Source organism: Pseudophryne corroboree, chromosome 6 (genome assembly GCF_028390025.1).
Source record: "Pseudophryne corroboree isolate aPseCor3 chromosome 6, aPseCor3.hap2, whole genome shotgun sequence".
In the NCBI taxonomy this organism is placed as follows: domain Eukaryota; kingdom Metazoa; phylum Chordata; class Amphibia; order Anura; family Myobatrachidae; genus Pseudophryne; species Pseudophryne corroboree.
The window spans coordinates 736,743,708-736,768,445 of NC_086449.1; the positions used below are offsets into that span (position 1 = coordinate 736,743,708).

The 24,738-nt window shown below is 45.4% G+C and overlaps 1 protein-coding gene across 5 annotated transcripts in view; it reads left to right on the top strand.

The window, feature by feature from the left end:
- PRMT8 (protein arginine methyltransferase 8) overlaps window positions 1–24,738 on the top strand; it is a 578,520-nt gene that overhangs the window by 523,802 nt on the left and 29,980 nt on the right. For all 5 annotated transcript variants that reach the window (XM_063930568.1, XM_063930570.1, XM_063930571.1 and 2 more), the window contains one exon: window positions 24,111–24,232. In XM_063930568.1, the coding sequence (XP_063786638.1) occupies window positions 24,111–24,232 (122 nt within the window). The remainder of the gene's footprint in view (window positions 1–24,110; window positions 24,233–24,738) is intronic.

The following is a 24,738-nucleotide window of genomic DNA, read 5'->3' on the forward strand; positions in this document are numbered from 1 at the left end:
ATCAAGGATGCTTACCTCCATGTCCCAATTTGCCCTTCAAACAAGGGTACCTCAGGTTCGTGGTACAAAACTGTTACTATCAGTTTCAGACGTTGCCGTTTGGATTGTCCACGGCACCCCGGGTCTTTACCAAGGTAATGGCCGAAATTATGATTCTTCTTCGAAGAAAAGGCGTATTAATTATCCCTTACTTGGACGATCTCCTGATAAGGGCAAGATCCAGAGAACAGTTAGAGGCCGGTGTAGCACTAACCCAAGTAGTGCTGCAACAGCACGGGTGGATTCTAAATTTTCCAAAATCCCAGCTGAGCCCGACGACACATCTGCTGTTCCTAGGGATGATTCTGGACACAGTTCAGAAAAAGGTTTTTCTCCCGGAGGAGAAAGCCAGGGAGTTATCAGAGCTAGTCAGGAACCTCCTAAAACCAGGAAAAGTGTCAGTGCATCAATGCACAAGAGTCCTGGGTAAATGATGGCTTCTTACGAAGCGATTCCATTCGGCAGATTCCACGCAAGAACCTTTCAGTGGAATCTGCTGGACGAATGGTCCGGATCGCATCTTCAGATGCATCAGCGGATAGCCCCGTCTCCAAGGACAAGGGGGTCTCTTCTGTGGTGGTTGCAGAGTGCTCACCTTTTTGGAGGGCCGCAGATTCGGCATTCAGGACTGGGTCCTGGTGACCACGAATGCCAGCCTGAGAGGCTGGGGAGCAGTCACACAGGGAAGAAATTTCCAGGGAGTGTGGTCAAGCCTGGAGACTTCACTTCACATAAATATACTGGAGCTAAGGGCAATTTACAATGCTCTAAGCCTGGCAAGACCTCTGCTTCAGGGTCAGCCGGTGTTGAACCAGTAGGGCAACACCACGGCAGTCGCCCACGTAAACAGACAGGGCGACACAAGAAGCAGGAGGGCAATGGCAGAAGCTGCAAGGATTTTTCACTGGGCAGAAAATCATGTGATAGCACTGTCAGCAGTGTTCATTCCGGGAGTGGACAACTGGGAAGCAGACTTCCTCAGCAGACACGATCACCACCCGGGAGAGTGGGGACTTCATCCAGAAGTCTTCCACATGATTGTGAACCGTTGGGAAACCAAAGGTGGACAGGATGGCGTCCCGCCTCAACAAAAAACTGGACAGGTATTGCGCCAGGTCAAGAGACCCTCAGGCAATAGCTGTGGACGCGTTGGTAACACCATGGGTGTACCAGTCAATGTATGTGTTCCCCCCTCTGCCTCTCATACCCAAGGTACTGAGAATTATAAGGCGAAGGGGAGTAAGAACGATACTCGTGGTTCCGGATTTGCCAAGAAAGACTTGGTACCCGGAACTTCAAGAGATGCGCACGGAGGATCCGTGCACTCTACCTCTAGACTTACCGCGGCTGCGTTTGACGGCATGGCAGTTGAACGCCGGATCCTGAAGGAGAGGGCTCCGACGGAGGAATTTCAACTGGGTCGATTCCTACATTTCCTGCAAACAGGATTGTCTATGGGCCTCAAATTGGGGTCCATTAAGGTTCAAATTTCGGCCCTGTCTATTTTCTTCCAGAAAGAATTGGCTTCAGTTCCTGAAGTCCAAGCTTTTGTCAAAGGAGTACTACATATACAGCCCCGGTTGTGCCTCCAGTGGCACCGTGGGATCTCAATGTAGTTTTGGGATTCCTCAAATCCCATTGGTTGAGCCACTCAAATCGGTGGATTTGAAATATCTTACATGGAAAGTGACCATGCTACTGGCCCTGGCTTCGGCCAGGAGAGTGTCAGAATTGGCGGCTTTTTCATACAAAAGCCATATCTGATTTTCCATTGGGACAGGGCAGAACTGCGGACGCGTCCTCAGTTTCTCCCTAAGGTGGTATCAGCGTTTCACCTGAACCAACCTATTGTAGTGCCTGCGGCTTCTTGCGACTTGGAGGACTCCAAGTTGTTCGACGTTGTCAGAGCCTTAAAAATATATATATATATTTCAAGGACGGCTGGAGTCAGAAAGTCTGACTCGCTGTTTATACTGTATGCACCCAACAAGCTGGGTGTTCCTGCGTCTAAGCAGACGATTGCTCGTTGGATTTGTAGCACAATTCAACTTGCGCATTCTGTGGCAGGGCCTGCCACAGCCAAAATCTGTAAATGCCCACTCCACAAGGAAGGTGGGCTCACCTTGGGCGGCTGCCCGAGGGGTCTCGGCATTACAACGCTGCCGAGCAGTTACGTGGTCAGGGGAGAACACGTTTGTAAAATTCTACAAATTTGATACCCTGGCTAAGGAGGACCTGGAGTTCTCTCATTCGGTGCTGCAGAGTCATCCGCACTCTCCCGCCCGTTTGGGAGCTTTGGTATAATCCCCATGGTCCTGACGGAGTCCCCAGCATCCACTTAGGACGTCAGAGAAAATAAGAATTTACTTACCGATAATTCTATTTCTCGTAGTCCGTAGTGGATGCTGGGCGCCCATCCCAAGTGCGGATTGTCTGCAATACTTGTACATAGTTATTGTTACAAAAATCGGGTTATTATTGTTGGAAGCCATCTTTTCAGAGGCTCCTCTGTTATCATGCTGTTAACTGGGTTCAGATCTCAAGTTGTACAGTGTGATTGGTGTGGCTGGTATGAGTCTTACCCGGGATTCAAAATCCTTCCTTATTGTGTACGCTCGTCCGGGCACAGTATCCTAACTGAGGCTTGGAGGAGGGTCATAGGGGGAGGAGCCAGTGCACACCACCTAGTGGTCAAACTTTTAATTTTGTGCCCTGTCTCCTGCGGAGCCGCTATCCCCCATGGTCCTGACGGAGTCCCCAGCATCCACTACGGACTACGAGAAATAGAATTATCGGTAAGTAAATTCTTATTTTCTATCCATGTCGAGATGCCAGCATCTGTATTCCGAGCGGTGTTGGGATTCCGGCATCTTTTGGCTTGAAAGCAGAATATACAGTATAAATGTATCAAAACACACAGAGCTCAGCTAACTACCTGCCAAGACCTGCTACCTGGCCATTGTATCGTATTGGGAAATGCACGCCATGTAAAATTCCAGACTAGTATTTTATCCGGCTCACTTGATGTTAGTCATCTGGATTTTCCAGCTGACAGGAAAAAGAAAGTACAAACAACATTAGAACATAAGCTTTCCTTCCAACAGAATGTAACAGATGAATAGCAGATCATCATATTATGAATTGAGGGCTGTGGATTAAAATAAAATAATTATGTTGGTGGAGTTCCCATTTAAAATGCAATCATAAGTAAAAGAAGGTAAAATGGAAAATAAATTGAAATAAATACTGCATGTAATATTTTTGGACTCGGATCTATCACCAAAGCAATTGGATGATTTAGTTGAAATACCAATGTTTGGATTTAGATCCAAGTCAAAATAAGGCCACAGATCAAAGCTAACAATCCCAGTGGAATACATTTGTATAGTACATTTAAATACTGCTATGGGATAATCAGCTATCTGAATTATTTAGCACGGTGCCTTTTCATGTTCAACGAGCAGGCAGTGAATATATTAAACGCAGATATGGCGGACACCCTTCTGAAGCTAAAGTAAACCGTAGTCTTTTACTAAAACTGCTTAAAATTAACTATATATTCAAAAGATTCAAAGCAGAGCTAGAAAAGCTATTCTACCAAGTTTTTGTAAGGGGCATGGCCAGGCCTCCCTAGAATTTAAATATGCCACCTTCTGTACCCGGGCGCGTGGTTGTTCTCAGCTGCACTGAATGCCATGACGAAATCTAACTGATGTTATGGAAAAAAGTTACAGCTGTAAGGTGTCCTCTTGCAGATTTTTATCTTTGTATTCAGCAAGAACAAGACTTGGGACCTATTTATCAAGCTTACTGGCCTCTTAGTCATGTAGAAATAGAAGTTACTGCATTATTTAGGTATTATTTATTTATTAACAGTTTCTTATATAGTGCAGCATATTCCGTTGCGCTTTACAATTAGAACAACAGTAATAGAACAATACTAGTTAAAAACAGACAGACATTGAGATAGGAAGGCCCTGCTTGCAACCTTACACTCTATAGGGAAATAGGCATTGATACACAAGGATAGATGCTATCTATTGCATAATGGTCCACCAGATTGCTAGGTTCTTAATGGGTTGTATGATATGATCACCCAGCAATGTTGGCCAAGGGTCAGGAGGGTGTGAGAGTCTAGAAAGACAGAATACTCTATGTGAGGTTATGTGTACTGTACAGAGAGGATGTGTTTAGATATGGAAGAATTGAAGGTATTTTGGGTGGGTCTGGAATTTGATGGGCTTGTCTGAAGAGGTGAGTTTTTAGGGAACGTTTAAAGGTTTGGAGACTAGAGGTGAGTCTTATTGTGCGTGGGAGGGCATTCCACAGAGTTGGTGAAATCTGGATAAAGTCCTGTAATATTGAGTGGGAACAAGTAATACCTGTGGATGAGAGACGTAGATCTTGTGCAGAGCGGAGAGGTAGGGTAGGGAGATAGTTTGAGATGAGTGAAAAGATGTATGTTGGTGCAGTTTGGTTAATAGCCTTGTATGTAAGTAAAAGTATTTTATATTTAATACGGTAGAATACAGATAACCAATGGAGGGACTGACAGAGCGGAACTGCAGATGATGAACGTCTAGCAAGGAAGATTAGCCTCGCAGCTGCATTCAAAATGGATTGTAGTGGTGAGAGCCTACTGTATGTTTGGGAAGACCAGTCAGGAGACTATCAGAATAATCAATGCAGGAGATAATGAGAGCATGGATTAGAGTTTTTGCTGTGTCTTGTGTAAGATATGGTAGTATCTTGGATATGTTTCTTAGATGTATGTAACATGATTTTCAGACAGATTGAATATGGGGAACAAAGGACAGTTCAGAGTCAAGAATGACACCTAGAGATGAATGTAGAAATTGGTGAGAGCTGTGGTTGCAGAGAGGCAGATAGTTGTTGAAAATTAATAGTGTTAATATTTCTGCAGGTTAGAGAAGGCTTGGTAGACTTTAGGGAGACGGAGTTTGAAGTAATGGAGGAGAGCATGCAGGTGATAAGGTTGTGATCTGAGAGGAAAAGGAGTGTTAGTGAGTTCAGAAACAGCATAGTCTGGTGAATGTGTATCTGGCACTTTGGGGGCATATCTAGCACTGTGGGGGCATGTGTATTTAGCAAAGTGGGAGCATATCTGGAGTGTTTGGCCATATCTGGCACTGTGGGGGCATATCTGGCACTGTGGGGACATGTCTGGCATATGTGTATCTGGCACTGTGGGGCATATGTGTAGCTAGCGCAGTGGGGGCATATCTGTCACTGTGGGGGCATATGTTCTGGCACTGTGGGGCAATGTGTATCTGGCACTCTGGGGCAATGTGTATCTGGCACTCTGGGGCAATGTGTATCTGACACTATGGGGCAATGTGTATCTGACTCTGGGGCAATGTGTATCTTGAACTCTGGGGCAATGTGTATCTGACACTCTCAGGAAATGTGTATCTTGCTCTCTGGGGCAATGTGTATCTGGCACTCTGAGGCAATGTGTATATGACACTCTGGGGCAATGTGTATATGACACTCTGGGGCAATGTGTATATGACACTCTGGGGCAATGTGTATCTGGCACTTTGGGTACATACTAAAACAGGAGAGGAGAAAGACTCTATGTTGGGGCACTCTTCATCAAATATTAGACATTTAAAACATAACTTTTAATAATTATATTAAAAATAAAGTGACACAATTTGTAAAGATTTGTTTACAAATGATGATGCATATAAATTATGCTTATCTTGACAATTTATTAAAATAAATGTAGTAATAATAAGCGCCTTGGTGAAAATTATTTGTAATTAATAAATAAATAAATTAGCTGGGAAAAGGTCTGTCTATAATATATGACAGGTTATTTTTTTTGATCCCAGAGAGAAAATACCTTGGTTTAGTTACCTCCGTGTTTATGAGTGCTTCCGATGAAAAGGAGGGTATATGTGATATAACAAATTTGAATGTTGCCTATGAGGGTTCTTATACACCTTCTGCTCTATGTTTAGGCAGCCGTGTACCCGGGAAGGCTTTTACTTGATAAATATTGTATCATTCGACTTTTTGCTACAGACAGAAGTCTGAAAGTGCGAATAAGTGCTGATTTGGTATGAAGATGTACTAACCTAACAATTTATATAATGAAGAAAATCGTTGATAAAGATAAAGAGAATATTTTGTATATAGCGTGTTTGATGGTAACTGCTAGAGTTTTAAGATACAGAAGAGACAAGGTAAAGAAAAGAATAATTGAAGGGGGTGTCTTACTTCTGCTGTTCAGCTGGGTTGTTTAATGCACCTGGTGTTCACTGCTGGTCCCCCACACAGTTACTGACCAGGCCTGCCACAGATTTGCTTCCAAGATCGAACGGGATCAGGCGTATCCTGTGGAGTATGGCCGTAATCTGCTGAATGAGAGAGTATGACTACCAAAGTGCTTCTGCTGTCCAGATTAGTGGATGAGAGAGCATGAAAATTGTAGGCTGTATATCAGAAAGAACATATGAAGATAATCTTTTGGCTGATATTGCTAATAAAGTTGTTACTAATTTAATAACAGATTAAATTGCAGTTTGTACAATAGAGAAAAACAAATATTCAGAACACACTAGTTTTCTATTTGTAAGGTAAAGACTGATGTAATACATAAATTGCTGCTTTAAAGATAAAGGCTAATGATGTGTTTAGATCACATAAATATGTACATGACAGTTTAATATCAACAAGCTGAGATTATTAGTGTTCAGAAAAAGACACCTTAAGCTTATTTGAGAGAAGAATGAAGATAACCTTCATCTACCTTGCAAAAAAGGATTTCTCTGACGTCCTAAGTGGATGCTGGGGACTCCGTCAGGACCATGGGGATTAGCGGCTCCGCAGGAGACAGGGCACAAAAGTAAAAGCTTTAGGATCAGGTGGTGTGCACTGGCTCCTCCCCCTATGACCCTCCTCCAAGCCTCAGTTAGGTTTTTGTGCCCGGCCGAGAAGGGTGCAATCTAGGTGGCTCTCCTAAAGAGCTGCTTAGAGTAAAAGTTTTTTAGGTTTTTTATTTTCAGTGAGTCCTGCTGGCAACAGGCTCACTGCTACGAGGGACTTAGGGGAGAGAAGTGAACTCACCTGCGTGCAGGATGGATTGGCTTCTTAGGCTACTGGACACCATTAGCTCCAGAGGGAGTCGGAACACAGGTCTCACCCTGGGGTTCGTCCTGGAGCAGCGCCGCCGACCCCCCTTGCAGATGCCGAAAAGTGAAGGTCCAGAAACGGCGGCAGAAGACTCTTCAGTCTTCATAAGGTAGGGCACAGCACTGCAGCTGTGCGCCATTGTTGTCAGCACACTTCATAGCAGCGGTCACTGAGGGTGCAGGGCGCTGGGGGGGGGCGCCCTGGGCAGCAATGATAGTACCTTATTCTGGCTAAAAATACATCACATATAGCCCCTGGGGGCTATATGGATGTATTTAACCCCTGCCAGGTCTCAGAAAAACGGGAGAAGAAGCCCGCCGAAAAGGGGGCGGGTCCTATTCTCCTCAGCACACAGCGCCATTTTCCCTCACAGAAATGCTGGTGGGAAGGCTCCCAGGCTCTCCCCTGCACTGCACTACAGAAACAGGGTTAAAACAGAGAGGGGGGGCACTTATTTGGCGATATGTATATATATATTAAAATGCTATAAGGGAAAAACACTTATATAAAGGTTGTCCCTGTATAATTATAGCGTTTTTGGTGTGTGCTGGCAAACTCTCCCTCTGTCTCCCCAAAGGGCTAGTGGGGTCCTGTCCTCTATCAGAGCATTCCCTGTGTGTGTGCTGTGTGTCGGTACGTGTGTGTCGACATGTATGAGGACGATGTTGGTGAGGAGGCGGAGCAATTGCCTGAAATGGTGATGTCACTCTCTAGGGAGTCGACACCGGAATGGATGGCTTATTTAAGGAATTACGTGATAATGTCAACACACTGCAAGGTCGGTTGACGACATGAGACGGCCGGCAAACAAATTAGTACCTGTCCAGGCGTCTCAAACACCGTCAGGGGCTGTAAAACGCTCATTTACCTCAGTCGGTCGACACAGACACGGACACTGACTCCAGTGTCGACGGTGTAGAAACAAACGTATTTTCCTTTAGGGCCACACGTTACATGTTAAGGGCAATGAAGGAGGTGTTACATATTTCTGATACTACAAGTACCACAAGAAGGGTATTATGTGGGGTGTGAAAAAACTACCTGTAGTTTTTCCTTAATCAGATAAATTAAATGAAGTGTGTGATGATGCGTGGGTTTCCCCCGATAGAAAATTATTGGCGGTATACCCTTTCCCGCCAGAAGTTAGGGCGCGTTGGGAAACACCCTTTAGGGTGGATAAGGCGCTCACACGCTTATCAAAACAAGTGGCGGTACCGTCTCCAGATAGGGCCGCCCTCAAGGAGCCAGCTGAGAGGCTGGAAAATTATCCTAAAAAGGTATATACACACATACTGGTGTTATACTGCGACCAGCGATCGCCTCAGCCTGGATGTGCAGCGCTGGGGTGGCTTGGTCGGATTCCCTGACTGAAAATATTGATACCCTTGACAGGGACAGTATTTTATTGACTATAGAGCATTTAAAGGATGCATTTCTATATATGCGAGATGCACAGAGGGATATTTGCACTCTGGCATCAAGAGTAAGTGCGATGTCCATATCTGCCAGAAGATGTTTATGGACACGACAGTGGTCAGGTGATGCAGATTCCAAACGGCACATGGAAGTATTGCCGTATAAAGGGGAGGAGTTATTTGGGGTCGGTCCATCGGACCTGGTGGCCTCGGCAACAGCTGGAAAATCCACTTTTTTTACCCCAAATCACATCTCAGCAGAAAAAGACACCGTCTTTTCAGCCTCAGTCCTTTCGTCCCCATAAGGGCAAGCGGGCAAAAGGCCAGTCATATCTGCCCAGGGATAGAGGAAAGGGAAGAAGACTGCAGCAGGCAGCCCATTCCCAGGAACAGAAGCCCTCCACAGCTTCTGCCAAGTCCTCAGCATGACGCTGGGGCCGTACAAGCGGACTCAAGTGCGGTGGGGGGTCGTCTCAAGAGTTTCAGCGTGTAGTGGGCTCACTCGCAAGTGGACCCCTGGATCCTACAAGTAGTATCCCAGGGGTACAGACTGGAGATTCGAGACGTCTCCCCCTCGCAGGCTCCTGATGTCTGCTTTACCAACGTCTTCCTCCGACAGGGAGGCAGTATTGGAAACAATTCACAAGCTGTATTCCCAGCAGGTGATAATCAAAGTACCCCTCCTACAACAAGGAAAGGGGTATTATTCCACACTATATTGTGGTACTGAAGCCAGACGGCTCGGTGAGACCTATTCTAAATGGGAAATCTTTGAACACTTACATACAAAGGTTCAAATCAAGATGGAGTCACTCAGAGCAGTGATAGCGAACCAGGAAGAAGGGGACTATATGGTGTCCCTGGACATCAAGGATGCTTACCTCCATGTCCCAAATTGCCCTTCTCACCAAGGGTACCTCAGGTTCGTGGTACGGAACTGTCACTATCAGTTTCAGACGCTGCCGTTTGGATTGTCCACGGCACCCCGGGTCTTTACCAAAGTAATGGCCGAAATGATGATTCTTCTTCAAAGAAAAGGCGTCTTAATTATCCCTTACTTGGACGATCTCCTGATAAGGGCAAGGTCCAGAGAACAGTTGGAAGTCGGAGTAGCACTATCTCAAGTAGTTCTACGACAGCACGGGTGGATTCTAAATATCCAAAATCGCAGTCGTTTCCGACGACACGTCTGCTGTTCCTAGGGATGGTTCTGGACACAGTCCAGAAAAAGGTGTTTCTCCCGGAGGAGAAAGCCAGGGAGTTATCCGAGCTAGTCAGGAACCTCCTAAAACCAGGAAAAGTGTCAGTGCATCATTGCACAAGAGTCCTGGGAAAAATGGTGGCTTATTACGAAGCGATTCCATTCGGCAGATTCCACGCAAGAACTTTTCAGTGGGATCTGCTGGACAAATGGTCTGGATCGCATTTTCAGATGCATCAGCGGATAACCCTATCTCCAAGGACAAGGGTGTCTCTCCTGTGGTGGTTACAGAGTGCTCATCTTCTAGAGGGCCGCAGATTCGGCATTCAGGATTGGATGCTGGTGACCACGGAGGCCAGCCTGAGAGGCTGGGGAGCAGTCACACGGGGAAAAAATTTCCAGGGAGTGTGATCAAGTCTGGAGATTTTTCTCCACATAAATATACTGGAGCTAAGGGCAATTTACAATGCTCTAAGCTTAGCAAGACCTCTGCTTCAAGGTCAGCCGGTATTGATCCAGTGGGACAACATCACGGCAGTCGCCCACGTAAACAGACAGGGCGGCACAAGAAGCAGGAGGGCAATGGCAGAAACTGCAAGGATTTTTCGCTGGGCGGAAAATCATGTGATAGCACTGTCAGCAGTGTTCATTCCGGGAGTGGACAACTGGGAAGCAGACTTCCTCAGCAGGCACAACCTCCACCCGGGAGAGTGGGGACTTCATCGGGAAGTCTTCCACATGATTGTGAACCGTTGGAAAAGACCAAAGGTGGACATGATGGCGTCCCGCCTGAACAAAAAACTGGACAAGTATCGCGCCAGGTCAAAAGACCCTCAGGCAATAGCTGTGGACGTTCTGGTAACACCGTGGGTGTACCAGTCGGTGTATGTCTTCCCTCCTCTGCTTCTCATACCCAAGGTATTGAGAATTATAAGACGTAGAGGAGTAAGAACTATACTCGTGGCTCCGGATTGGCCAAGAAGGACTTGGTACCCGGAACTTCAAGAGATGCTCACAGAGGACTCATGGCCTCTGCCGCTAAGAAGGGACTTGCTTCAGCAAGTACCATGTCTGTTCCAAGACTTACCGCGGCTGCGTTTGACGGCATGGCGGTTGAACGCCGGATCCTAAGGGAAAAAGGCATTCCGGAAGAGGTCATTCCTACCCTGGTCAAAGCCAGGAAGGAGGTGACCGCACAACATTATCACCACATGTGGCGAAAATATGTTGCGTGGTGTGAGGCCAGGAAGGCCCCATGAAGAAATTTCAACTCGGTCGTTTCCTGCATTTCCTGCAAACAGGAGTGTCTATGGGCCTCAAATTGGGGTCCATTAAGGTTCAAATTTCGGCCCTGTCGATTTTCTTCCAGAAAGAATTGGCTTCAGTTCCTGAAGTCCAGAAGTTTGTCAAGGGAGTACTGCATATACAACCCCCTTTTGTGCCTCCAGTGGCACTGTGGGATCTCAACGTAGTTCTGGGATTCCTAAAATCACATTGGTTTAAACCGCTCAAATCTGTGGATTTGAAATATCTCACAGGGAAAGTGACCATGCTGTTGGCCCTGGCCTCGGCCAGGCGAGTGTCAGAATTGGCGGCGTTTGTCTCAAAAAAGCCCATATCTGATTGTCCATTCGGACAGGGCAGAGCTGCGGACTCATCCCCAGTTTCTCCCTAAGGTGGTGTCAGTGTTTCACCCGAACCAGCTTATTGTGGTACCTGCGGCTACTAGGGACTTGGAGGACTCCAAGTTGCTAGATGTTGTCAGGGCCCTGAAAATATAGTTTCCAGGACGGCTGGAGTCAGGAAAACTGTTGTTGGCTGTTATTCTGTATGCACCCAACAAACTGGGTGCTCTTGCTTCTAAGCAGACGATTGCTAGTTGGATGTGTAGTACAATTCAGCTTGCACATTCTGTGGCAGGCCTGCCACAGCCAAAATATGTAAATGCCCATTCCACAAGGAAGGTGGGCTCATCTTGGGCGGCTGCCCGAGGGGTCTCGGCTTTACAACTTTGCCGAGCTGATACTTGGTCAGGGGCACACCCTGACTGAGGAGGACCTGGAGTTCTCTCATTCGGTGCTGCAGAGTCATCCGCACTCTCCCGCCCGTTTGGGAGCTTTGGTATAATCCCCATGGTCCTGACGGAGTCCCCAGCATCCACTTAGGACGTCAGAGAAAATAAGAATTTACTTACCGATAATTCTATTTCTCGTAGTCCGTAGTGGATGCTGGGCGCCCATCCCAAGTGCGGATTGTCTGCAATACTTGTACATAGTTATTGTTACAAAAATCGGGTTATTATTGTTGTGAGCCATCTTTTCAGATGCTCCGCTGTTATCATGCTGTTAACTGGGTTCAGATCACAGGTTGTACAGTGTGATTGGTGTGGCTGGTATGAGTCTTGCCCGGGATTCAAAATCCTTCCTTATTGTGTACGCTCGTCCGGGCACAGTATCCTAACTGAGGCTTGGAGGAGGGTCATAGGGGGAGGAGCCAGTGCACACCACCTGATCCTAAAGCTTTTACTTTTGTGCCCTGTCTCCTGCGGAGCCGCTAATCCCCATGGTCCTGACGGAGTCCCCAGCATCCACTACGGACTACGAGAAATAGAATTATCGGTAAGTAAATTCTTATTATTTCACTGAAAGTAGAGTTTTTCAACCCCTTGGTGCAGAACAAACATCAGTGCACTATTGTTGTTAGATTGCTACACTCCTATTACATATTAATGCACATAAACAGAATAAAGTGTAATGAAGGAGGTAGTTTGATGCATATAAAGCATTTTGAAGGAGGTCCCTAGATAAATAATAATAAAGAGAAATAATATAATAAATCTTGTTGCCCTGAATGGGCGCTTACTAAACCGTTGTATTCCTTGTCTGGGAGTGGGCTGCGCAGTCCCACTGGATCCCACTAAACCAAACGGACCGTTTCACCGTAATGTAGGCTTGCTCACTGGTGGTTAATGTGGCTCAGAATGAGGGTATATATGATATAGATTTAATTACCTGGGTGGCCGCCGGTGATTCAAATGAAAGCGCCGTGTGTAACTGGCGGTTCCGGAAATGACGTTGTGGCTAAGTCGGACGGTAGTCATGGGAACGCTTTGCGTTCCACAGCCATTACGTTCGGCTGTTTCCGGGAGAAGACTCCCAGTAGCGTCTGACGTGTGACGCATGTTGAGGGGCGGGATGACTAGATCTGGCGGTAGTCATGGAAACACAGATACTGCTGACGGCTACTTAGGTTAGGAGGCGGGATGACTCGTTCGGCCTGTAGTCATGGAGACGTGGACATCGTAATAGGCTGATGGAATTATATGGAGACGTTTACCGTTATAATTTATGCACGGCCTGGTGTTAATTAAAACACCATTGATCAAGAAGAAAAAAGGATTAAGAAGAATTATATATTGATTACCCATATTAAAAAATAAATAAAAATAAATATGAGAGTAATAATAATAATAATAATAATAATAATAATAATGAAAATAGAATAGGGTTAATAATATGAGGTCATATGGTGCTTATGAAATCCCAGTTTTGATGTATATCTATAATCTATACATGTGTATAGACATTCTAAGGAGATATTAATAGTGAGAAACAGAAAAATAATAATGATAAATGATAAATATATAAATATTAATTGTCAAAAATAAGGAGGATGTATAAAAACATTCACTCCTTAAAAAGTGAAAGATGTGCTATATATTGTAACAGAAACGATAATAATTTTTTATTTGGCTGCTGGTAATATGCCATGTGATTATCCTTAGATAAGAAAGGGATAATACATAAGAGAAAAACTTGAGGGGAAAATTTTTTTTTAGAATAGATATGGATAAAAATGCAGTATCTGTGTTTCCATGACTACCGCCAGATCTAGTCATCCCGCCCCTCAACATGCGTCACACGTCAGACGCTACTGGGAGTCTTCTCCCGGAAACAGCCGAACGTAATGGCTGTGGAACGCAAAGCGTTCCCATGACTACCGTCCGACTTAGCCACAACGTCATTTCCGGAACCGCCAGTTACACACGGCGCTTTCATTTGAATCACCGGCGGCCACCCAGGTAATTAAATCTATATCATATATACCCTCATTCTGAGCCACATTAACCACCAGTGAGCAAGCCTACATTACGGTGAAACGGTCCGTTTGGTTTAGTGGGATCCAGTGGGACTGCGCAGCCCACTCCCAGACAAGGAATACAACGGTTTAGTAAGCGCCCATTCAGGGCAACAAGATTTATTATATTATTTCTCTTTATTATTATTTATCTAGGGACCTCCTTCAAAATGCTTTATATGCATCAAACTACCTCCTTCATTACACTTTATTCTGTTTATGTGCATTAATATGTAATAGGAGTGTAGCAATCTAACAACAATAGTGCACTGATGTTTGTTCTGCACCAAGGGGTTGAAAAACTCTACTTTCAGTGAAATATCCTTTTTTGCAAGGTAGATGAAGGTTATCTTCATTCTTCTCTCAAATAAGCTTAAAGTGTCTTTTTCTGAACACTAATAATCTCAGCTTGTTGATATTAAACTGTCATGTACATATTTATGTGATCTAAACACATAATTAGCCTTTATCTTTAAAGCAGCAATTTATGTATTACATCAGTCTTTACCTTACAAATAGAAAACTAGTGTGTTCTGAATATTTGTTTTTCTCTATTGTACAAACTGCAATTTAATCTGTTATTAAATTAGTAACAACTTTATTAGCAATATCAGCCAAAAGATTATCTTCATATGTTCTTTCTGATATACAGCCTACAATTTTCATGCTCTCTCATCCACTAATCTGGACAGCAGAAGCACTTTGGTAGTCATACTCTCTCATTCAGCAGATTACGGCCATACTCCACAGGATACGCCTGATCCCGTTCGATCTTGGAAGCAAATCTGTGGCAGGCCTGGTCAGTAACTGTGTGGGGGACCAGCAGTGAACACCAGGTGCATTAAACAACCCAGCTGAACAGCAGAAGTAAGACACCCCCTTCAATTATTCTTTTCTTTACCTTGTCTCTTCTGTATCTTAAAACTCTAGCAGTTACCATCAAACACGCTATATACAAAATATTCTCTTTATCTTTATCAACGATTTTCTTCATTATATAAATTGTTAGGTTAGTACATCTTCATACCAAATCAGCACTTATTCGCACTTTCAGACTTCTGTCTGTAGCAAAAAGTCGAATGATACAATATTTATCAAGTAAAAGCCTTCCCGGGTACACGGCTGCCTAAACATAGAGCAGAAGGTGTATAAGAACCCTCATAGGCAACATTCAAATTTGTTATATCACATATACCCTCCTCTTCATCGGAAGCACTCATAAACACGGAGGTAACTAAACCAAGGTATTTTCTCTCTGGGATCAAAAAAAATAACCTGGCATATATTATAGACAGACCTTTTCCCAGCTAATTTATTTATTTATTAATTACAAATAATTTTCACCAAGGCGCTTATTATTACTACATTTATTTTAATAAATTGTCAAGATAAGCATAATTTATATGCATCATCATTTGTAAACAAATCTTTACAAATTGTGTCACTTTATTTTTAATATAATTATTAAAAGTTATGTTTTAAATGTCTAATATTTGATGAAGAGTGCCCCAACATAGAGTCTTTCTCCTCTTCTGTTTTAGTGCTGTAAACTTACTGACTCTGGGAGCACCACCGACGAGTAATTGGTACACTCAGTGTACATTATCAGTTTAAAGTCGGTCACAGACCAAGAACCTATATTGGTCAATGTCTGTATCAATAACCTGTTGCGGAACTATCCCTGTAAGATTTAACTTTGGGTACATATATGGCACTACTGAGGGCAGTTGTGTATCTGGCACCGTGGGGCATTTGTGCATCTGGCACTGTGGGGCATTTGTGTATCTGGAACTGTAAGAGCATATCTGGCACGGTGGGTGCATATGTGTATCTGGCACTATTGGGGTTATATGTGTATCTGCCCCTCCCCCCCATATGTGTATCACGCCCCCATTTCATGGACCACGCTCCATGTGGCATTTGGCCACACCCATTTTTGGCATGCGCAAGCCTTCAGTACGCGCACACAGTACCTATAAGACATTTTTTCTACTTGCACCACTGCACTCATCCCTCATGGTAATGTGCTGCTGTGCTGACTAGGCAGCGCCCTCTAGTAGCCGGCGCTCTGAGCAGCTGCCTAAAGCTGCCTAATGGTAGCGCAGGCCCTGGCCGTGGCTATGTGCGGCATCTGGAGGGGAAGGTTCCTGGGCAGTTTCGGCCATGACAGGAGATAGACATGGGATTGCAGCGCAACAGGCAGTGTACAGAGAGAGATGAGAGGGTAATGAAAGCACCATCTTGGGGCATACTTGCCTACCTGACCCTCTCCATGAGGGAGAAAATGCTCTGTTCCTGGACTTTCCTGGTAATGTATGATTGCCATCACCTGTGGTGAGCTAGTTAATTGATAAGAAAGGTGTTTCACCACAGGTGATGGCAATCATACATTACCAGGAAAGTCCAGGAACAGAGCATTTTCTCCCTCATGGAGAGGATCAGGTAGGCAAGTATGTCTTAGGGGGTAGGGACGGCTACTTTCTGTAAAGGGAATGGTTACACCTCTCCTTTATGTTTGGCCAGATCTGTGTGTCTATGACTGTGACTCCGCCCAGCGTTATACATACAGTCACTCTGGGCTAATATATAGGAGATTGTGCCATCAGAACTTTGCACCTCTTCTGTTTTGTCATAAAACTTTGTGGCAGATGTCTACATTGCAGTAATGTGATACAAAATGCTTTCCTAAAGATATTCTAATCATACAATGTTTTCCAGTGGTTCAGTTTGCCAACTGTCACAATGTTTAGTAAGTAGCAGACATGGATGCCTGGATGCTTGTGTGCTAGACTGCCGTCGTTATGTCTCCCAGGTGTTCCTGCAATTTACATGTTCACATAATTCTGTGACCACCTGCATATCCTCATTGCTGAAACAAGATTTTGTTATTCAACACATACAGAGGAAAGCTCCAACTTTTGTAATATTGCTAAAGCAACTTGTATTTATAAATAGCGAGAGCAATATACTTGAGCAAATGAAACGAGTCTTGAGTTAGGCATATCTGATGTCTTCTTCCTATTTAAACGCAAATGGGAATTTATTGCATTGAATGTATTTGTAAGCGCATGCCAAATGCAAACCATACTTGCCTACCTGACCCTCTCCATGAGGGAGAAAATGCTCTGTTCCTGGACTTTCCTGGTAATGTATGATTGCCATCACCTGTGATGAAACACCTTTCTTATCAATTAACTAGCTCACCACAAGTGATGGCAATCATACATTACCAGGAAAGTCCAGGAACAGAGCATTTTCTCCCTCATGGAGAGGGTCAGGTAGGCAAGTATGATGCAAACATAAAACATACCTTACATCAGGCATTCCCAACCACAGTCCTCAAGGCACACCAACAGTGCAGGTTTTAGTGATATCCAGGCTTCAGCACACATGGTTAAATCAAAATAACTGAGCTACTAATTAAGTCACCTGTGCTGAAGCCTGTATATCACTAAAACCTGCACTGTTGGTGTGCCTTGAGGACCGTGGATGGGAATGCCTGCCTTACATCCTTTGGACTTAAGGACCTTGGGCCTTATTCAGCTTCAGTTGCAAAATTGCAAATCGGTTGATTATCGGCAGATTGCGCAAGCGCTTTGAATGCATTGAATGCATTTAGTGAAATGCAATCGCAAGTTGATTGTGACCATTTGTGGGTGATATTATGATGATTGTGGGATGGGGTTGGAAAAACGCAGGCAGATCATGGCCGTTTTCGTTGCTTGTATCTGGCGTCAGTAGCAATGGATTGCGACTTAAAACATGGCTCCTGTCCGACTGCATTCTTATTATTCTGAGTAGCCCTGGGTCAGCCGCAATTGTCGATGGTACTCTGGGCGGCTCTTCACATGCAATTTTTAGCAGAAGCAGGATTGAGAAAATCACAATTTCTGTCTCAATAGCAATCCAAGCTGAACGAGGTCCATTATTGAGCTTCAGTTGCAGTTTTGCTATTTTTGCAAAACTGCAACTGCTTGCGATCACATGCGGGTGGCCGCCCAGCACAGGGCAAGGCCGCCCGGCATGCAAATGCCCAGCAGCAATGCAATCTCAATTTAATTGAGACCGCATCACTGAATTATGGATGCCTCCCTTCCTCCGCAGCCTGGCTGCTAAAGGCAGCCACAGAGTGGCCATTTTTCGGGGCACAGCGGTCACGTGTGAAGTCACTCGGCCGCTTCTTTGTGTAATAATTGTTATTTGCCTATAGTGCCTATTCCTGGGGCCAGCTCTGGGGAAGACCCTAGAGTGACTGGAGCCCTCCTGCGCGCCAGCAGTATGAGACCAGGTTACTCTATCTCGGTACATTGGCAAGTCAGGGAGTTTGGAGATCAGGCTGGGGAAGCCAGGTTGTGACATCATCAGAGAAAGATGCCAGATTTTATAGGGTTGCAACCATACCTTCCAACATGACCCTCACCAGGAGGGACAGAATGATCTGCTCCTGGACTTCCCTCTTAATTTATGATTGCCATCACCTGTGCTGAAACACCTTACTTGTCCATTAACCAGTTCAAAACAGGTGCCAGCAATCTTAAATTAAGAGAAAAGTCCAGAAGCAGAGCATTGTGTCCCTCCTGGAGAGGGTCATGTTGGGAGGTATGGTTGCAACTATCAGATTGTAGACATGTACACAGAAGGTAGTCCTTGCAGGTACCACACAGAGCTGAATTAACAACAGGGCAGCTAGGGCGGTCAACCTGCCCCCCCCCCCCCCCCCCTCCACACACATACAACATCACCAGCTTGGGGGGCAGTGTGACTTATGTGCACTGGGTTTTCTGTGTGGCATAATGTGAACTGCAGTGTGTTTAACATGTTTGTGATGCTGGGAATATTTACTCTTTACACACATTATACTTTTTAGTATATCATCTTGATCATTTTATTGGTAGTTAGTTAGTTGCCCTGGGGCCCCACAAGTTAGTTGCCATGGGGCCCCAACACAGACCTTAATCCAGCCCTGGTACCACATGCAATGTTTGCTTGAAATATAATTTAGGTGACTGTTTTGTAATCAATATTTAAAAACGAACAAGGACCAAATCATATTTCAATGTGATGACAATTCCTGTTAACAGTGTGTTCCTCAGTTGCACACATTGCAGATATCCATTTTTCTCATACGTCCTAGAGGATGCTGGGGATGACATCAAGACCATGGGGTATAGACGGGATCCGCAGGAGACATGGGCACTCTAAAGACTTTTCATTGGGTGTGAACTGGCTCCTCCCTCTATGCCCCTCCTCCAGACCTCAGTTTTAGAAATGTGCCCAGGTCGACTGGATGCACTCTGAGGAGCTCTACTGAGTTTCTTTGAAAAGACTTAGGTTTTTTATTTTCAGGGAGATCTGCTGGCATCAGACTCCCTGCTTCGTGGGACTGAGGGGGCAAAAGCAGAACCAACTTCCTCAGAGTTTCATGGCTCTGCTTCTGGCTGACAGGTCACCATTAGCTCCTGAAGGGAACTGAACGCTAGCCGTGTCTAGATGCTCACTCCCACAGCACGCCGTCACCCCCCTCACAGAGACAGAAGTCAGAAGACAGGTGAGTATGAGAAGATTGAACTTCAATCAAGTAAGTGACGGCTGAGGTACGACGCGGCTGACGGGAGTGCCTCGCACCATTGCTGCCCACACACACAGGCACTGCAGGGTGTGGGGGGGGGGGGGGCCTGGGCAGCAAAATACCTCTATAAACTGGCTAATAGGGGGCATAAGATGCCCAGGCACAGCCCTACCCCCGCCAGTATAAATATTACAAACAGTCTCTGAGGTAAAAAGGGTGGAGCTTCTTCCTCAGGCAGCCAGCACACTGCTCAGCACCATTTTCTCTCTCTCTACTCAGGCTGCAGAGGTATAGCTGGTCCTCCTCCACTTCTGACTACAAGTGTTCAGGGTGTAAATAAGGGGGGCACAAAGCGATTTGTGTGCTTTACAAATGTGTTTTACTGTGTAAAGAGCGCTGCATGTCAATGGGCATTCTGTGTTCACAGACATTAAATACAGGCGCTGGGGTTGTGAGCTGGCTGCTCCTATACTGTGTCCCTCTGACAGATTTTACTGTGGGTCTGTCCCCAAATAAGTCCCAGTGTGTCTGTGAGTGCTGTACAAGTGTGAGGCATGTCTGAGGCAGGGAGTTCCTCCCTGGAGGAAGCCATTTTAGGGACACAGAGTTGTAATGTGGTGGCGTTACCGGCACACCAAAAGCCTGCATGGGTGAAAGAGCTACGTGACAGTATGCATCTGATTAACCGTAGATTGATAAATCTGAATCTAAGGCTGCATGCTGGAGAAAATCTGTGGAAGATGTGTTTTTTCAGGATGCTGTTATTCCTTATGCAGGCGGCCCCTCTGGGTCACATAAGAGACCATTTGCAAATGTTGTAAACACTGATACCGACACGGATTCTGTTTCTTGTGTCGACGATAGTGAATCCAGAGAGATAGATCATAAATTGGCAAAAAGTATACAATATATGATTGTGGCTATAAGGGACGTGTTGGAGGTTACAGAAAGCACTCCTGTATCTCAGGAGAAAGCTTATTTATGTAAGGATGGGGGCACGTCTCAAACTCTTCAGCCAGGATTTGATTCTATCTGGCCTGGACCCCTGGGTGTTGCAAATAGTATCCCAGGGATACAAACTAGAGTTTCAAGACGTTCCCCCATGCCGATTTTTCAAATCGACCTCGCCAGCTTCTTTTCCAGAGAGAGAAGCAGTAACAGCGGCAATCCAAAAATTATGTCAAGACCAGGTCATAATCCTGGTACCGTTGTCACAACAAGGGCGGGGTTTTTATTCAAGCCTCTTTTTTGTTCCGAAGCCAGACGGCTTGGTCAGACCGATCTTAAATCTAAAAGATCTGAATTTCTTCCTGAAAAGGTTCAAGTTCAAGATGGTGATTGCCAGTCTGGAGGAGGGGGACTACTTGGTGTCGGTGGACATAAAGGATGCTTACCTGCATGTTCCCATTTATCCTCCTCACCAGGCTTATCTGAGATTCGCGATTCAGGATTGCCATTACCAATTCCAGACGTTACCTTTCGGTCTCTCCACGGCGCCGAGGGTATTCACCAAGGTGATGGCGGAGATGATGGTCTTCCTTCGTCAGAAAGGAGGCAATATAATCCCTTATCTGGACGACCTCCTGATAAAGGCGAGATCCAGGGAGCAGTTATTATAAAACATATCCCTCTCCCTGTCAATACTCCAACAACACATGTGGATCATAAATTACCCAAAGTCACAGTTGGAACCGACGACAAGGTTGTCTTTCCTCGGGATGATTCTGGACACAGAAGTTCAGAGAGTATTTCTTCCGCTGGAAAAGGCTCTGGAAATCCAGAAAATGGTAAAATAGATATTGAAACCATCAAGTCTGTCGATCCATCAGTGCATTCGGTTGTTGGGGAAGATGATGGCGGCCTACGAGGCCATACAGTTTGGCAGCTTCCATGCCAGAGTATTCCAGTGGGACCTGTTGGACAAATGGTCGGGGTCACACCTACACTTGCACAGAAAGATAATCCTGTCGTCAAAAAACAGGATTTCGCTCCTGTGGTGGTTGTACAGCTCTCACCTGCTAGAGGGACGCAGGTTCAGGATTCAGGACTGGATCTTAGTAACCACTGATGCAAGTCTCCGAGGCTGGGGAGCAGTCTCTCAGGGATAAAACTTCCAGGGACGTTGGTCACAACAGGAAGCCTGCCTTCACATAAACGTTCTGGAGCTAAGAGCCATTTACAACGGCCTTCAACAAGCGGTACATCTTCTTCAAGACCGTCCCGTGCAGATCCAGGCGGACAATGTAACAGCAGTTGCATACATAAACAGGCAGGGCGGAACGAAAAGCAGAGCGGCAATGGCAGAGGCGACAAAAATCCTCCGCTGGGCAGAAAAACATCTACAAGCTCTGTCGGCAATATTCATTTCGGGAGTAGACAACTGGGAAGCAGACTTCCTCAGCAGACACGATCTCCATCCAGGAGAGTGGGGCCTCCACCAAGAAGTCTTCGCAGAGGTGACAAGTCTTTGGGGATTTTCGTCAAATAGACATGATGGCGTCTCGTCTCAACAAGAAGCTTCAGAGATACTGTTCCAGGTCGAGAGACCCTCAAGCAGTAGCAGTGGATGCACTGGTGACCCAGTGGGTGTTTCCGTTAGTGTATGTTTTCCCTCCACTTCCGCTGATCCAAAAAAGTACTCAGGATCATAATAAAGACAAGGGTTCGAGCAATCTTCATTGCCCCAGACTGGCCAAGAAGGGCTTGGTACCCAGATCTTCAGCAGTTACTCATAGGAGATCCTTGGCCTCTTCCTCCTCGGGAGGACCTGCTGTAGCAGGGGCCGTGTGTGTACCAAGACTTACCGCGGCTACGTTTGACGGCATGGCTGTTGAGCGCCGTATCCTAGCCAGGAAGGGTATTCCTAAGGAGGTCATCCCCACCCTTATTCAGGCCAGAAAGGGAGTAACGTCAAAACATTACCACCGTATTTGGAAAAAATGTGTGTCTTGGTGTGAATCCAAGAAGGCTCCTTCGGAAGAGTTTCACTTAGGACGTTTTCTCCATTTTTTGCAGGATGGTGTGGAGGCGGGCCTACGATTGGGATCAATCAAGGTCCAGATTTCGGCCTTGTCACTGTTCTTCCAAAAACAATTGGCCTCTCTTCCAGAGGTTCAGACCTTCGTGAAAGGGGTTCTGCACATCCAGCCTCCATTCGTGCCTCCAGTGGCACCATGGGACCTTAACGTGGTATTGCAGTTCCTTCAATCGGATTGGTTGAGCCTCTACAAAAGATAAAGTTGAAGTTTCTCACTTGGAAAGTGGTGATGCTTTTGGCATTGGCATCCGCAAGGCGGGTGTCTGAATTGGGGGCCTTGTCTCACAAGAGCCCTTACCTGATCATCCATGAAGATAGGGCAGAGTTGCAAACTTGACAACATTTTCTTCCTAAGGTGGTTTCTGCTTTTCACATAAACCAACCTATTGTGGTGCCAGTAGTTATTGACACATTCACTGATTCAAAGTCTCTAGATGTGGTTAGAGCTTTGAAAATATATGTTGCTAGAACAGCTCGTATACGGAAAACAGAGGCTCTGATGGTCCTGTATGATCACAACAAGATTGGCTGTCCTGCTTCCAAGCAGACTATTGCACGTTGGATTAGAAATACGATTCAGCAAGCTCATACTACGGCTGGATTGCCGTTACCGACGTCGGTAAAGGCCCACTCCACTAGGAAGATGGGTGGCTGCCCAGGGAGTCTCGGCATTACAACTTTGCCGAGCAGCTACTTGGTCAGGGTCAAACACATTTGCTAAGTTCTACAAGTTTGACACCTTGGCCGATGAGGACCTAAAGTTTGGTCAATCGGGGCTGCAGGGACATCCGCACTCTCCCGCCCGTACTGGAGCTTTGGTATAGACCCCATGGTCTTGATGTCCCTCTAGGACGTATGAGAAAATAGGATTTTGATAACCTACCGGTAAATCCTTTTCTCCTAGTCCATAGAGGATGCTGGGCGCCCGTCCCAGTGCGTACTTTATCTGCAGTTTAGTTATTACAGTTACACAAGTTGTGTTATCTTGGTTTCAGCATGTTGCTGCAATTAGTTCATGCCTGTTGGCGTGTGTTATGTTGAATGCCATGTGTGCGGCATGGTTGAGGGTGTGAGTTGGTAGATATCTCACCACTAGTTAAGTAATTCCTTTCCTCGAAATGTCAGTCTCCCTTGTCACAGTTCCTACAACTGAGGTCTGGAGGAGGGGCATAGAGGGAGGAGCCAGTTCACACCCAATGAAAAGTCTTTAGAGTGCCCATGTCTCCTGTGGATCCCATCTATACCACATGGTCTCGATGTCGTCCCCAGCATCCTCTACGGACTAGGAGAAAAGGATTTACCGGTAGGTTATCAAAATCCTATTTTAACAGCGGCAACAGTCAATGACTAATACCATCACTAAGGTATGAGGCACAGAGTACCCCATGCCTCAGGGTGGAAACTGAATTGTTGTTAAGGAAATGTTAGACTGCATTGGTTGAGTTTATGAAAAATGCTGCAGGTGACAGCTACACTTTGAATGCTGAAACAAGTATATTTTTTATTTTTCTGTTGTGGTAATCTGATTGTGTTGTGTGCTCTATTTCACAGCCCCAGACGCTCCTTATACACATTGGAAGCAAACAGTCTTCTATCTTGAGGATTACCTAACAGTACGGAGAGGGGAAGAACTGTATGGAACTATATCTATGAAACCAAATGCTAACAACATTGTAAGCGATTTGACTGTTTTGTGATTATGCAGATGTGAGATAAGTTTTCTTTGTATTGGACAAGTAGCTGCCATTTTGTTCTCATCTGAAATAAATCATACTTTTTGGATGTTGGGAGATCCAGGAGGGTGACGTCAATGTGGGAGGTGCGGAAGGCAGGATGTACTGTAGCAAATCTTGTTGTTGCAGTCCCACCTCTGCTGTACAGTGATGCAGTTTGTGGCATTATGCAGCAGGGGACGGGACTGCAATAAAGTGATTCACTGGAAATTGTGTCATGAAGCCTCCGATCAGCCCAGATCAGTGAGAAAATGATTCAGGAGGCTGGTCCACTCTCTGATCTCTCCAAAATTCTCCCGGACCTTCTGGGACAGTAGGCAAGTGTATTATACAACCTTATTATATGAAACCTAACTCCAAACATTCTGTATTTTAAAATCGGGACATTTTAAACCACATTCACAATCTACACCGTGCCTACACTTAGATGTAAATGGTCACTTCTG